This window comes from Lepidochelys kempii, chromosome 10 (assembly GCF_965140265.1).
Source record: "Lepidochelys kempii isolate rLepKem1 chromosome 10, rLepKem1.hap2, whole genome shotgun sequence".
Lineage (NCBI taxonomy): Eukaryota > Metazoa > Chordata > Testudines > Cheloniidae > Lepidochelys > Lepidochelys kempii.
This window is the reverse complement of record NC_133265.1, coordinates 50506933-50521394: the sequence shown is the minus strand read 5'-3', so window position 1 is coordinate 50521394 and position 14462 is coordinate 50506933. Positions and strand designations below refer to the sequence as shown.

General features: G+C 45.4%; 2 protein-coding genes across 5 annotated transcripts in view; one reads left to right on the top strand and one right to left on the bottom strand.

Moving 5' to 3' along the window:
* The first annotated feature begins 307 nt into the window (after nucleotides 1-307).
* The window catches only part of TMEM266 (transmembrane protein 266), a 189051-nt gene continuing 174896 nt past the window's right edge, over nucleotides 308-14462 (top strand). For all 3 annotated transcript variants that reach the window (XM_073303518.1, XM_073303517.1, XM_073303520.1), the window contains exon 1: nucleotides 308-2338. The gene's annotated coding sequence lies outside the window, so the exon portion shown is untranslated. The remainder of the gene's footprint in view (nucleotides 2339-14462) is intronic.
* Nucleotides 2237-14462, bottom strand: part of NRG4 (neuregulin 4) — a 63228-nt gene continuing 51002 nt past the window's right edge. For both annotated transcript variants that reach the window (XM_073303524.1, XM_073303523.1), the window contains exons 7-8: nucleotides 6516-6595; nucleotides 2237-6412 (exon numbers count right to left, since the gene is read on the bottom strand). In XM_073303524.1, the coding sequence (XP_073159625.1) occupies nucleotides 6399-6412; nucleotides 6516-6595 (94 nt within the window). In that variant the 3' untranslated portion in view covers nucleotides 2237-6398. The remainder of the gene's footprint in view (nucleotides 6413-6515; nucleotides 6596-14462) is intronic.

The following is a 14462-nucleotide window of genomic DNA, read 5'->3' as shown; positions in this document are numbered from 1 at the left end:
TCCTTTTCTTTTTATTGAAATAAGCTTTATTTTAACAGATGAAGACTCTGGGTCTGGTGAGTCATGCCCTCTTTGGGGAGCAGAGAGCAATATACTAGGATCCTGTAAATGATTAAACCACAGTCTGATTTTCAGGTACAACAAAGGTGCCTGGTGAGACTGAACCTCAACTACGAATTTTGGAAAATCAGGTGATTAAAAACGTTCATTTTCTCATTTACTTTTCAGGTAAAAATGAAGCTCTGCTGTATATCAATTGGGATCTTGGAATTCACTGACGTCCTGCCAAGAAAAAAAGGGTAATACTCTGTTCGTGTACTATTTCATTTTTTCATCATATTTTGTCTCCACTTTTGGAAGAGACAGAAGTTTTCTATTTCTACCATAAGTCAATAAATTGATTTTTTTAGTCTTCATTTAAGCCTAAGAAGGGCTATTTCTGACACATCTCCAAACTCCTCCAAATATGAAGCATTAATGGCCAAGTCAGAGAGCTTTGAAAAAAAATTTTGTTTCCAAAATAAAATATTTGTCATCCCATTTAAGTCAATAGGACTACTCAGATGAGTACATTTACACAAGTGCAGAAGTTTGCCCAGCACCTGGCCCAATCTGAATAGCCGCAAGGTAGTGAATATGTGTAGGTACATGCTTTATGTAAAACTTCTTTGCTGCAGTAGCACCATCTATCAGAGCGTCTCCAAGTGCTTTACAAGCTAAATAAATGTAATCAATGTCCCGGTCAGCTGATATTTTTTTCATGAGTGTTTCTAGGGAAGAAAACTTTGGCTGGCACATTGACAGTGCATCTATACTCGGGAAAAAAGGTGGTAGATTTTGCTTTCTTAGTGTTCCTAGTGTGGACAAGGCAGGTGTACTTTTTGCAAGTGTTAGCAGGACCAGGTAAACCCTAGATCGTGATTTCCATGAATCTATTCTTTGTTTGAAACTATTCACTGAATGTGTTACAAAAATGTGGTTCAGCCAGTGGGTGGCTCACAAATACAAGTAGCAACAGCACACACTGGTGCTATGAAATTTGAGCTGTTTTGTTTGGACCTAGGTCATGTGGTATGTTACTGTCCCCTGAGCACAACTGTCAGTCAGACCTAGTCAGCATTTGATAAATGACGCTGTTTAGTACACATCAGATCAGCTTTGAACAGCCCTCACTTCTGGCTGTCCAGTTTGGAAATACACTCCCCAACTGGCTGCTCAGAGGTGTGCCCTCTATGCAACAGGGCAAGCTGGATCTAAATTATGTGGCTCTGTTGCTAGATTCTGTGGCACAATAGAAGTTTTCATGGCCATTTAAGTTTAAATAATGATGGTTTGTAATGAAATACAGAAATAAGACCAATTAGTACTGGAACCCTCATGTTTATTTTGATATTGAATTTTATTTGTTATGCTGTCCCCACATTTTCAGCTTTTATTAAATAGTGGATTTTTTTATTGACAACATGTAACCGCAGTGTAGAAGCTGGAGGTTTCGGAAGCTGCATAGGGGACGGTTGGAAGCTTTGTTTTCGAGGAGGAGGTGGAAGTCCGTTTCAGATTATGAGAGAGAGCACATTATCTGGATGTTTCTGCTAGAATTATCCATCGTGAAACAGCTGACATAGGGGTGGGCTTTTTCAGAAACACCTCAGTGGTTCAGGAGCATAAATTCCATTCCTAAATCACTTAAGCACTTTTGAAAAATCCCACCCTAGAAGTGCTATAATTGGGGTGATAACTGAAACCTATTGAGATGAAAGGACAGTTCACACTTCTTGGTGTGTTTTTGTTTTTTTTCTTTTTTTCAGGTTGGCTGCAAGCTCTGGCAAACATCACTGAATTATGAATCACTTCACCTTTTCCAAGCCATCTTAGCAATTAGAAAGTTACAAATGTCTTTTTAAAAGAACTTTTGTCCTGGGAGTACACAGGCAGAGAATATACCAGCAGGAGGAGCTAGCAGCTTCCGGGGGGGCGGGGAGGAGGGGGAAAGAAGAATTCTTACAACCTGCCTCCAAGATTGAGGGAAGTGACAGAATCCCCAGAAGTAACAGCCAAAGTAGTGGATGCTGCGATGGAGAACAGAACGGTCAGTAGAATAGGGTATTCATATAGTGTGGGGCTCTTCCAAAAATCCCATGACTGGGTGCCCTGCCACATTTTTAGGGCTCATGTACTCGTAGGAAAATTGGCAAACGTTTCTGGGAAACCCATTGGTCCCAAAGACAGAGAGAGCTGTTATTAACCTTTTATTTTGTGCTTTGCAGTTGAGATATGGATACATAGATACATCGTCTTACACAGACTCTGATCGCAAACGAGAAGGAAGCAAAACCAGGTATATACTTTTGGAATACATGAGAAATGGGTAACTTTAAGTATAATAAAGAAAAACAGTTTAAATTTTTTCAGTGTCCTTTTGATATTGAAATGATTTTTATGTTCAAACTATAAGAAAGGCAGCTATGCCTGAAAGGATTTCATACCGTCTAGCATTACTCTTAATGGAAAAAAATTGACAAATGCTTTATCCTAGATTCTTTTGACTTATGCAGTGTTATTTTGTGGGGGGGGGAGTGTTAGAGGAATTCTTATTTTTCCATAGCTCTTCACTGAGCATATAGCTGCTACCAATAAGTGTGTTAAGAAATCAGGGTTTTGTGGTCTAAATAGGTGCTTAACTGGTAACGTCAGTAAAACTGCCAGTGAATGGCAGTGTTTCCGGACTAGTATACTTGGATTTTAGGGTAGTCCGAAACAGGGAAGGGAAGAAATACCAACCAATCCACAATTCCTCCAGCAAATATTTGAAACATCTTTATAATGTTTCAATCTGTTTTCAAATACCAGTGAAATATGATTTTGTATTGTGTTTTTCTACATGTTACCATAAAAGAGAAAGTTGCTTCAGGCCACATGCATGACCACTGTTCATGAAAGATCTCTTCACACAACTACTCCTCCCGCTTGCGTATCTAATTTATAATGTAATCATTACCAAATATGTGGCAGGAATTATATCTTCTGATCCCTTAGATTTCATAATTATTTTTCCAATTCTGTGAGGGCTCTAACTAAAGCAACTCATAGTATGAATGGTTTTTAAATATTAAGTAATTAAAAGTGAGGATTTCTAATGGGACAAACATTTTCTGTATTTCATCTGTCCACTGGTTTCCCTTTTTAAATAACCATCGTTCTGCAAAAGCTCATCTCCTTTCCTTAAAAACAAAAAATAACCCAAAAGATCTGAGGAAGACTAGAATTCCATTTTATCACAGTAAGTTTGGGAGATTCTGGGCTATCTCTAACTCTTATTTTCTCCATAACTTTAGGGTAAGAAGTAGACTTCCGCCAGGTAGACCTCCTTCTGTTTTCCCCTTGATGTTTGGAAATAAAAATCAAAGCAATTAGTAGAATAGGAAACTCCTCTTGTTCTCTTTCCACCTGTTTCTCTCTCTTTGGTGTACCTTGTTACCAATGTTCAAGATGGGTCACCCAATAAGAACCTTTTATATGGGGCACAGGCAGGTCACCTTATGATTTAGTTCTGGAAAGAGTTTTCCTGTTAATTTTAGCCATTTTGTTTTCCCAAATGAGCTGGAGGATTTTCTAACATCTTATGGCAAACCTTTACTGGAATATTCTGGAAGAGGAAAGTGATCCTCAGGAGCAACATTATTGTTATGGTAATAATTTTGCCAAACCACTATAATCATCTTTTGTTTTTCAATCACTTCTTAATTTTTTTTAACAAGCACAGGTGGTGGCTTCATATAATGTTATTAAATGGAAAATAACATTGACCACTACATACTTTTATGTGATGTTTGGCTAACTTAAATTTAAAATGAATTTGTAGCCTTGTCTGACATTGATCTTTAAGGCAAATTGACATGACTTGCAATTTTGTATAATTAATTTTAAAACCTATGACCTCCCTAAATGCCATTCTTTTGAGGGATTCTATAATCATGAATAGGACTTCATCCACAAAGAACACTATTTTATGGATTGACTTCTTTGCATTTAAATCCTGTATTTGTTTAATTTTTCTAATTTTCTGTGCAAATGGTTTCTTGGTTAATACAAACGAGGTGGGGAATAGTGGAAAACTTTGCCATAGGCCTCTACAAAATGAGAGAGGCTCTGAATATTTATTATTGACTCTTTGTTTAGCTTTTATAGATGGGTATAAGATTTCAGTCCATTTTTTTCTTTTACTTTCTAGACCTAGTCCCTTCATAAACTTCCGTTTAACTTGTTCATAGACCTTTTCCACATCTAGTGAAAGTAACATATCTGACCTCCTTATCTTTGATAGGCTTGAATGGATCACAACCAGTAACCTATGAATGTTATCTAATAGCTGTCTTCCCTGATTAAATCCCATTTGATATATACTAGTTATTTTAAGCATAAATGATTCTGTCAACACCTTTGCAAAACTCTTAAATTCTGTATTTGACAATGAGATGTTCATAGGTGAAGTACATTCAATCTTATATCTTTTGGCCTTTAAAATCACAGCAATATTGACTTCTTTCTTCATATCTGCTAATGTTTTGAAGTCCTGAAAATTACTTAGATGTTTGGGGGAAAGCTGATAAGTCAAAGATTTGTACAATTCAATTGAGAACCTTTCCATACCAGGTGCTTTACTTGACAGCATATTTTGAATGACTGATTTGACTTCCTCAAATTCTTTCTGCAGATGTTCAGGTATAACTGGGAGCCCAACTTCTCCAGTGTAAGAACTTGTATGACAGTGCATTTCACTCTTGTGTTTTGTGATACCAATCATAGTATTTTTTTCTTTTTCCTGTTTTAGCCTATATGATAAATTGTTATGGCCCTTATTTCCCATCCCATTGTACTTTTGTTTAAACTGATATACAATACATTCTATTTTTTCTGGCCACAGAACAGAGAGTTGCCCTCTAAGAGAGGGAGGCTTAGTCAGCATTTGCCTTGCATCTGTCTTTTTGTGTAACTTCTCTAATTTTTTTATTTCAGAGAGAAAAAACTTGTCTTCTGTATTTTTTCCCTTTTTAATTCTAGAGAATGAATCAATTAATTTCCCCCTCAATGCTGCCTTATAAACCTTCCATAGTGTATTGGTATGTAAGTTTCCATTTTTGTCGTCATTGAAAGAAATTTTGTTTTTGCTAATTACATCATTCAATACTATAAGGTTTTCAAGTAATGGATTATTCAGGTCCCAGTTGCTATGCCTCCTACAACCAAACAAATCTCTAAGTGTTGTCATGCTAGGAATAGGGACTGACCATGTAAGCTCACCTCTCTTTGCCTCAGTCAGAAAATCCTTTAAACAAGCAGACAGAGATATATAATCTATTTGCGTGAACAGCAAATAGGGATATGAATAAAACAAATAATCCCTCACAAATGGCTTCACATTCTTCCATGAATCCAGTAGACTGAGCTGTGAAAGATTTTGTTTCAAATATGAGCCAGGGGAATTGGGTTCTTCCTTTCTACTGTCTGATCTGTCAGCTGTAGGATTTGAGGTGAGATTTAAATCTCCCTCAGCAATGAGATCCTCAGAAGAAAATGTCAAGACAGGAAGAATAGCATTGGGACAGGCTCTTTGTCCTGTGTTAGGAGCATATACCAAGCACAGGGTAATTACTCTGCCCAGTAGATTTCCTTTAACTGTTATGAATTTCATCATCTTAACACTGTTTTACTTCAAGCTGAAGTCTCTTAGCTAGGAGGCTGGCCAACAAAGTGATGTTTCAAGACAGTGTGAGGAACCATTGAATCACTATTTAAAACAAAAATGTAGGTCTTATATCAGCTGGAGAGAAAGTGGAGGGAGAGGCCCTTTTATCCACATCTGGTGAGTATGTCTGAAGTCAGCCAAATTCTGTACATATATCCCAGATATGTTTTGAAACCACTGGATTGAGACAGTCCCTTGACCTCTTTGTGCTGTTTCCAAGCTTTCCTGTGAGAAGGGGACGATCTGGTGAAAACCTCTTAAGATGATATACTCTTTACATGGTGAAATACCTCAAAGATTCTCATGCTCCCTGTCTTTGCATTGGAAAAAGAAAGAACTCCCTGATAGAACTACTTGGCTGCACAGAGTCTGCAATACATTTGTCAGGGGAAAGCTCACAGAAGATTCAAAAACGGTTCTAATGATTTCTCTACAATGTGACTTCCCTTCTTTGAAAGTAATCAGGCACTCTGATAAATGTAACTATTTTTCCTTATTATGATCTATGTGCCATCTTCTCCCAGTACATTAGCAGATTTATTTGTATCTAATTTCTTCTTTGTTCATCCTGGTTACCAGACCCTCCACAGCACCTGTTATGTTGTTATGGTTCCTCTGCATGTTGCTCTCCCATGGTTCCTGTTTTATTGTTTTATTCTGTTATCTCTGAAAAGTAAAAAAAAGAAAAGAAAAAAGTTTTTAATAACAACAATTACTCCTCCCTTCCTCCCCCAGAATAACCCTGCCACTTAATTTCAGATGTACTCACTGTTGCAGCCATTGCTGCTGGTAGTCTCAACCAGGCTGGCACCACGCTCTGTTGAGCTGGCCCTTCGAGTGTTGGCCTTCCTGACCGTGAATAAGTGACCCAAAAAAAGAGGGATGGAGGAGAGATGAAGAAACACAGAATGAGAAAATATTGGTCAGAGAAGAGAGACTCAGTAAATGAATGATGCTTTCACTAACAATGTAATATTAGGACTTGGCAACTTCAAAACACTTGACAAACTTTAATATTCAGCCCCTTTGTGAGGTGGGGAGAAACGGAAGAAATTTGCTCAGAACCACACACCATGCCTGTAGCAACGCCAGGATTGGAACTCCAGTGTATGGGTCCCAGCTAATGTTGCTCTGGGCTGCCTCTAAGGCCTTTATTATGTAATTGGTCACTATAATACAATTTGAACTAATTAATCATTTAAATCTGCTAAAAGCCCATTCAAAATGCTGACGAAAGGGATGCTTTCTACACAGCTGTTTTAAACATAGCTAACCTTCTTTTGAAGAGCTCAGTGGAGCTTGAAAGCTTGTCTCTTTCACCAATAGAAGTTGATCCAATAAAATACATTAGCTCACCATCTTGACTCTTTTTAAAAAACAAAAAAAACAAAAAAACCACTTTAGACATCTGTCTCGACAGAAGCTGTCAGTTTTGTTCCTTTGTGTCCAGTTTTTGTCCTGTGGTGACTTTAATTCTTCCACACAGTGTGTTGCCTTGATGGCTCTATTCCTAGACGGTGTGTTTTAGATGGATGGCTCCGATCTTGTTTGTTAATATACTCTTCTCACATAGGTAATTTAACCAGTCAACATGGGTTTATATTATGTCAGTGATTCACAGATCTATAACTATCCCTAGTGTTCCATTTGCCCCCTCTATGCTCTATTCTTCCCCTTTAAATTCTGTTTTGGGAATTCAAGTCATAATGTCCTATAACTTAACACAATGAAAAAAAAACCTGTCTCAGGTGGATTATAGACTAGATTCAAATCAGCCACCTCTTTTACTCTCTTCTAGTATACCTTGTACAGTCTCCTCCTGGGGTTAGGAATGCCAGGGGACTTCCACAGACATTTTGAATAGCTTGCAGTGAAATCTTCCTTTTGCTCTCTTAGTAACGCCAAGTACTGTGAATACCTTCCTACTTTCCTCAGTGGTCTATCTTTATGCCATTTTTTTAGTTCCATTTAGATACCAACTGGAGTATGCCTAGATCTGCATAGGTGGTGAGGATTCCGGAATGTCCAAGGAACTCTCTCTTCTCCCACTCCCTTGTGTGCTGTACAGGAAGCTGGCACACTCAGTCCTTGCTCTTGCTCAGCAAACTGGTTAAGCTATCTGTACGGCCCCTTTGTGCTGCTCCACAGCAGGGGCCAGAAGCTGGCCATATAGCATTAATAATTGATAAAACAGAAATTCATGTTCAGAGCTCCTCTACATAAAACCAGTTCTCTCAATTAAAGAAAAAACGGTTACTCACCTTTGTAACTGTTGTTCTTCAAGATGTGTTGCTCATGTCCATTCCAATTAGGTGTGTGTGTGCAATGTGCACGGCCGTCAGATAAAATTTACGACTCGGTGGGTTGGCTGTGGAGCCCCCTGGAGTGGTGCCTTCACGGCGCTTGATATATACCCCAGCCGACCCAGCGCCTCCTCAGTTCCTTCTTGCCGGCTACTCCGACATAGGGGAAGGGGGGCGGGTTTGGAATGGATATGAGCAACACGTCTCGAAGAACAACAGTTACAAAGGTAAGTAACCGTTTTTTCTTTGAGTGCTTGCTCAGATCGATTCCAATTAGGTGACTCCTGAGCCTTACCTATGCGGTGGGGTCGGAGTGAAGCAACGTGGATTGTAGGACCGCTCTACCAAATGCCGCGTCGTCTCTGGTGTGCTGGACGATGGCATAGTGCGAAGCAAAAGTGTGTACTGAGGACCAAGTCACGGCTCTGCAGATCTCATGGATTGGCACCTGGGCCAGGAACGCCGCCGATGAAGCCTAGGCCCTTGTGGAGTAAGCAGTGAGGGGCAGGGTCAGTACACAGGCCAGATCATAGCAAGCACGGATACAGGACATGATCCATGAAGAGACCCTCTGAGATGAGACCAGGAGGCCTTTCATCTGGTCCGCCACTGCAATGAAGAGCTGGGTCATCTTTTTGAACAGCTTCGTACACTCAATGTAGAAGGCAAGGGCCTTACGGACATTGAGGGAGTGCAGCCGCTGTTCCTGGCGACTGGCATGCGGTTTTGGATAAAAAAACAGAAGAAAAATGTCTTGGCTGATTATGGAAGGCCAATATAACCTTGGGAAGAAAGGCCGGGTGAGGCCAAAGCTGAACCTTATCTTTATGGAAGATCATGTAAGTTGGTTCCAAGGTAAGGGCTCTCAGCTCAGAGACCCACCACGCTGACATGATAGCGACCAGGAAAGCTGTTTTCCAGGAGAGGTAAAGAAAGGGGCAGGTGGCTAGCGGCTCGAATGGGGGCCCCGTGAGTCTGGAGAGGACCAGGTTAAGGTCCCATGTGGGGATGGCTGTCTAACTTGTGGGTAGAGATGGTCCAGGCCCTTGAGGAACCTGTCAATCATGGGATTGGTGAAGACAGAGCGGCCATTCGCACCCGGATGAAGAGCTGAGATAGCTGCCAGGTGAACTCTGACAGAGGATGCTGCCAGGTCCTGCAGTAGTAGGTCCACGAGATACTCCAAAATGAGAGGCACAGACACCTGGAGAGGGAGTGTGTTGCGCTGAGTGTACCAGCATGAAAACCGCTTCCACTTAGCCGTATATGTGGCCCTAATGGAGAGTTTCCTGCTGCCCATCAGTACTTACTGCCCAGATTCTGAACAGAGAAGTTCTGAAGGGTTCAGCCACGCAGCATCCATGCCGTGAGGTGGAGAGATCGCAGGTTGGGATGGCAGAAGTGACCGTGATCCTGAGTGATCAGATCTGGAAGAAGAGGCAATGGGACTGGAGCGTCCAGAGGGAGTTCCAGGAGCGTGGTGTACCAGTGCTGCCTGGGCCACGCCGGAGCTACCGGAATCACTCATGCCCTGTCCCTGTGCACTTTGCGCAAGACCCTGTGCACCAGGGGGAACGGGGGAAAGGCGTAAAATAGTTGACTTGTCCACGGGAGTAGGAAGGCATCTGTGAGAGAGCCCAGGGAGCGGCCTTGGACAGAGCAGAAAGCCGGACATTTCCGATTGCTGCGGGAGGCAAAAAAGTCGACCTGGGGAAACCCCCACTTTCGGAAGATGGGGTGGATGACATCTGGTCAAGGGGACCACTCGTGTGAGCAGAAGGACCTGCTCAGGTGGTCTGCCAGCATGTTCTGGACCCCAGGTAGAAATGACGCCACCAGGTGAATGGAAAGGGCTATACAGAACTCCCACAGTCGAACGGCCTCCTGATGGGGGGGGAACGGGCCGCCCTTGTTTGTTGATGTAGAAGATGGCGGTGGTGGTGTCTGCAAGGACCGCCACACAACGACCCTGCAGCCGCTCCCGGAAGGCTTGACAGCAAGCCGCACTGCTATCAGCTCCCGGACGTTGATATAAAGGGAGAGTGTGGATGGGGGCCATAGGTCCTGTGTCTGAATGTCCCCTAAGTGGGCGCCCCATCCCAGGGCTGATGCATCCGTGATGAGGGACAAGGAGGGCTGCGGGCTGTGAAAAGGAACTCTTTTGCATACTGCCTAGGGATCTAGTTGCCAGTGGAGGGAGGCCATGAGCCACTCTGGGACTGTGACCACCAAGTTCAGGCTGTCCCGACCTGGGCGATAGACTGATGCCAGCCGGGTGGAGTCGACGTCTGGCATACCTGGTCATGTATATGCAGAAAGTCATGTAGCCAAGAAGACTCAAGCAGCTTCTTGCCAATGAGGTTGGGAAGCTCTGAAGGCTCCAGACAAGGGCCACAATAGACTGGAAACGAGCATCCAGCAGGATGGCTCGTGTCTGCACGGAGTCCAGAACCGCCCCAATGAATTCTATTCTCTGGGTCGGTTCTAGTGTCAGTTTTGCCATGTTGAGAAGAAGGCCTAACCGACGAAACATGTCCATGACCAAGCGGAGGTCAGACTGCACCAGTTCTCTGGTGTGCCCACAGATAAGCCAGTCGTTGAGGTAAAGGTATACCTGCACCTGCCCTCGACGAAGGAAGGCCGCCACAACTGCCATACATTTGGTGAATACTCAGGGGGTCATGGAAAGACTGAAGGGAAGGGCCGTGAACTGATAGTGTTTGCGGTTGACCACAAAGTGGAGGAAGCATCTGTGCGCTGGATGAATCGCTATGTGGAAATACGCGTCCTTCATGTCAAGGGTGGCATACCAATATCCAGGAAAGGTATAATGATGCCCAAGGAGACCATGCAGAACTTCAACTTTACCATGAACTTGTTGAGTCCGCACAGGTCCAGAATGGGCTGAAGCCTGCCCTTTGCCTTGGGGATTAAGAAATATTGGGAGTAAAACCCCCTGCCCCTTAGCTCCCTCAGGACCTCCTCGATTGTCCCCATTGTGAGGAGCACTTGAACCTCCTGAATAAGGAGTTGCTCATGAGAATGGTCCCTGAAGAGGGATGGGGGTGGGAGGGCAGGGAGGAAGAGAATTGGAGAGAGTATCTCACTTTCACCATGTGGAGGATCCAGCAGTCTGTGGTTATCAGAGACCAAGCATGGTGGAAATGGGATAAACGATTCAATAAAGGTGAGGTAGACTCCTGAACGAGGTCCGGTACGCCGGCCTTGGGCATCCCTTCAAAAGTCCTGTTTTGAGCCAGACAAAGGCTTGGTTGGGCCCTGGCCTTGTCCTGATGGGGGGGTTAGATGGCTTCCTCCTGCCATTATGTCCCCGCTGCCTATAGAAATCCTGCCTCGGCTGAGGAGGATACAGGCGCTGTTGTGGCTCCTGAGACTTGAAGGGTTTCCGCTGGGTAGCCCGTGTGTGGATGCTCAAGGACTTCATTATTGTCCTTGAGCCTTTAAGGCTTTGTAGCCTTGAATCTGTCTCTTCCGAAAACGGGCCCTCTCCATCAAAGGGAAGGTCCTGCCGTGTCTGCTGAAGTTCTGGTGGTAGGCTGGAGGCTTGTAGCCAGGAGATACGTCTTATCGCAATCCCTGAGGACAAAGTATGAGCGGTGGAGTCTGCAGCATCCAGCGAGGCCTGCAGCGAGGTCTGTGCCTCTGTTTTTTCCCTTTTCTGCCAAAGCCCCAAACTCCTCTCTGGACTCAGGAGGTACTAGCTCCTTATATTTCAGCATGGAGTTCCAGGAGTTAAAATTGTAACGGCTCAGGATCGCCTGCTGATTTGCAATCCTGAGCTCAAGTCCCCCCGAGGAATAAACTTTGCACCCAAACAAATCAAGGCGCTTGGCGTCCTTCGATTTGTGTGCTGGGATTTGCTGGCCGTGCCGTTCTTTCTCGTTCACTGATGCCACCACAAGCGAGCAGGGCTGAGGGTGGGTGAACAGATAATACCTCTTTGAGGGGGCAAAGTATTTTCTCTTCACTCCCTTAGCAGTCGGGGGGGGATGGACGCAGGTGTCTGCCACATCATTCTGGCGGGGGTTTGGATGGTCCGAATAAGGGGTAGGGCCACTCTTGATGGAGCTTCTGCGGACAGAATATCAACCACTGGGTCCTCCACCTCCTCCGCCTGCAGGTTCATGATCTGCGCCACCCTACACAGAAGGTTCTGGTGGACACAGAGGTCTATCAGAGGGGGACCCGAGATTGCAATGCCTGCCACCACCTTGTTGGGGGAAGAGGAGGAGGCCGCAGTGGGAAGAAGGTCATCCAGGTCCTCTTGTGGACCTGGGCCCGGGTGTCCTGTGCCAGTTATCTCAGGACCTGGACCAGGAACTGGTGTTGGGGGAGGTCCTGAAGCGGGGAGGGGAGGTCCTAAAGCAGAGAGGGAAGGCGCCATGGTCTCCATGCATCCCAGGGCGGGCCGACTGGTGGTAGCCTCTGACATTCGTGGCTTGGACGGGGCTGATCGAGAAGCCCCAGACAGAGCACCCTGGGCCTGGTGGTACCCCCAGGGCGTCCAGAACAGCTATTGAGTGGGCCCTTGAACTGGACCCTGCTCCTGTGCTTGCCAATGCCCAGCCCCTGAGTCCAGGTGGCTGTGGTCCAAATGGCGGCATTCGGAGAAACGTGATCCTGAAGAACGAGAAGTGGAACGTGAGGGCTACAGTGGTGCTGAGCGGATCTGCGCCGGGTCACATCTACGAGGCAATGGGAATGGTGCTGTGACGCTGGGGAACGGTGCCGGGACCTGGATCTGGACCTGGGTCAATATGATGACTGGCAGCAAGAGCAGCGTCGGGTCCAGGATCTGCTCCTCAATGGCGATCGGCGGGCAGATCGGTGCCAGGACCGGTGCCAGGAGTCGGACCGGCGCCACAAGTGTGATCGGCGCAGTGAAGAAGAGCAGCACCGGGAGTTGGAGCGCTATCGGGACTGCAAGTGGCGTCAGGAACGGTGCTGAGAACAGGATCAGTGCCGTGGCTTAACCGACAGTGCCAACGGGTGGCTTTAGGGACAGCTTGCCCCGGGACGGTGCCGCACATACAGGAACCAGTGCCTTGGCATGAGGCTGAGGGGATGCCGATGCCGTCATGGCAATAAGATCCCTTGTGGCAGCAAAAGGCATCCAGGGTGGACGGCAACTGGACCTCAACCATGCTGTGTGTCAGGGAGTCCAGAGGCACCGGACTCAACGGCTCTCCCCTCAGGGCCGGAGTCAGCGGTTCAGAAACCGTAGGCTGTGCCCCAAGACGCTCCCCTGTGGGACACGTCTCCACAGGTGGTTCCAGGGAGGCTGGTCTCTGAGGAGGCGGACCACCCTTTTCTGGCTTCTGGTGCTGCTTCTGGCCAGGAGAATGGGAGCAACACCGGGCCGATGAAGTTGGTTGTGGTGCTGGGGTGCGTCGGTGCTGCAGGTCTCGTTCAAAGTCCAACCAAGGTGCAGCTCCTACCGCTGCCGCTGGGGCGCTGTGCACCAAGGCGCTCAGTGCCGGATCTTGGCGCACCACAGGAGGCTGAGGGCTAAGAGCTGCCTCCATGAGGAGCTGTTTTAAAGAGAAGTCCCACTCCTCCTTAGTCCAGGGATGAAACCCTTTGCAGATCCTGCACTTGTCTGCTTGATGAGACTCTCCCAGACACTTCAGGCAAGAGTCATGGGGGTTGCCCGTTGGCATGGGCTTAGAGCAGGAACCGCAGGGCTTGAATCCCAGAACCTTGGGCATGAGCCCAAGAGAAAAATCGGGCAGGAGGGGAAAAAAAAACCAACCCCACTAATACTAACTATAACTATCAAGAACTATAACTATTAACTGTAAACTATTTACAATAAACTATGCTAGGGAGAGTGGAGAGCAGCGAAGCAGAACTCCCCAGTTCCAACGACCATCACGGGCGGTAAAAAGGAACTGAGGAGGCGCTGGGTCGGCTGGGGTATATATCAAGCGCCATGAAGGCGCTACTCCAGAGGAGTCCACAGCCGACCCACCGGGTGTTGCTAGGGTCGAAATTCTCCGGCCGTGCAGACGGCACGCACGCACCTAATTGGAATCAATATGAGCAAGCACTCGAAGAATCCTTCAAATCCCCTTTTTCAATTCACAATGTAAATATTTAGGTGCTATTGCTAAAATATGGTTAATGTTGACACTATGCCACAGATACCAGCAATTCTGGAAGACAGTTTGGAATACCCTTCCTTGGTGAACTTTCAGTGCAGCCAGTGTGGACATACTTGTACCACACTTTGGTAAAAGGGGCTCCCTCTTCTAAACAGGCAGAGTTAACATGTCTGTTTTGCTGTTCATGGAACAGTAGAAAATTTCTGAATAGAGTTCAATAAAACAGCAAAGAAAACTAAGTTGCTAAAACTCAAGTCATTTGTAGTACCTGCTACATGATGCAATATT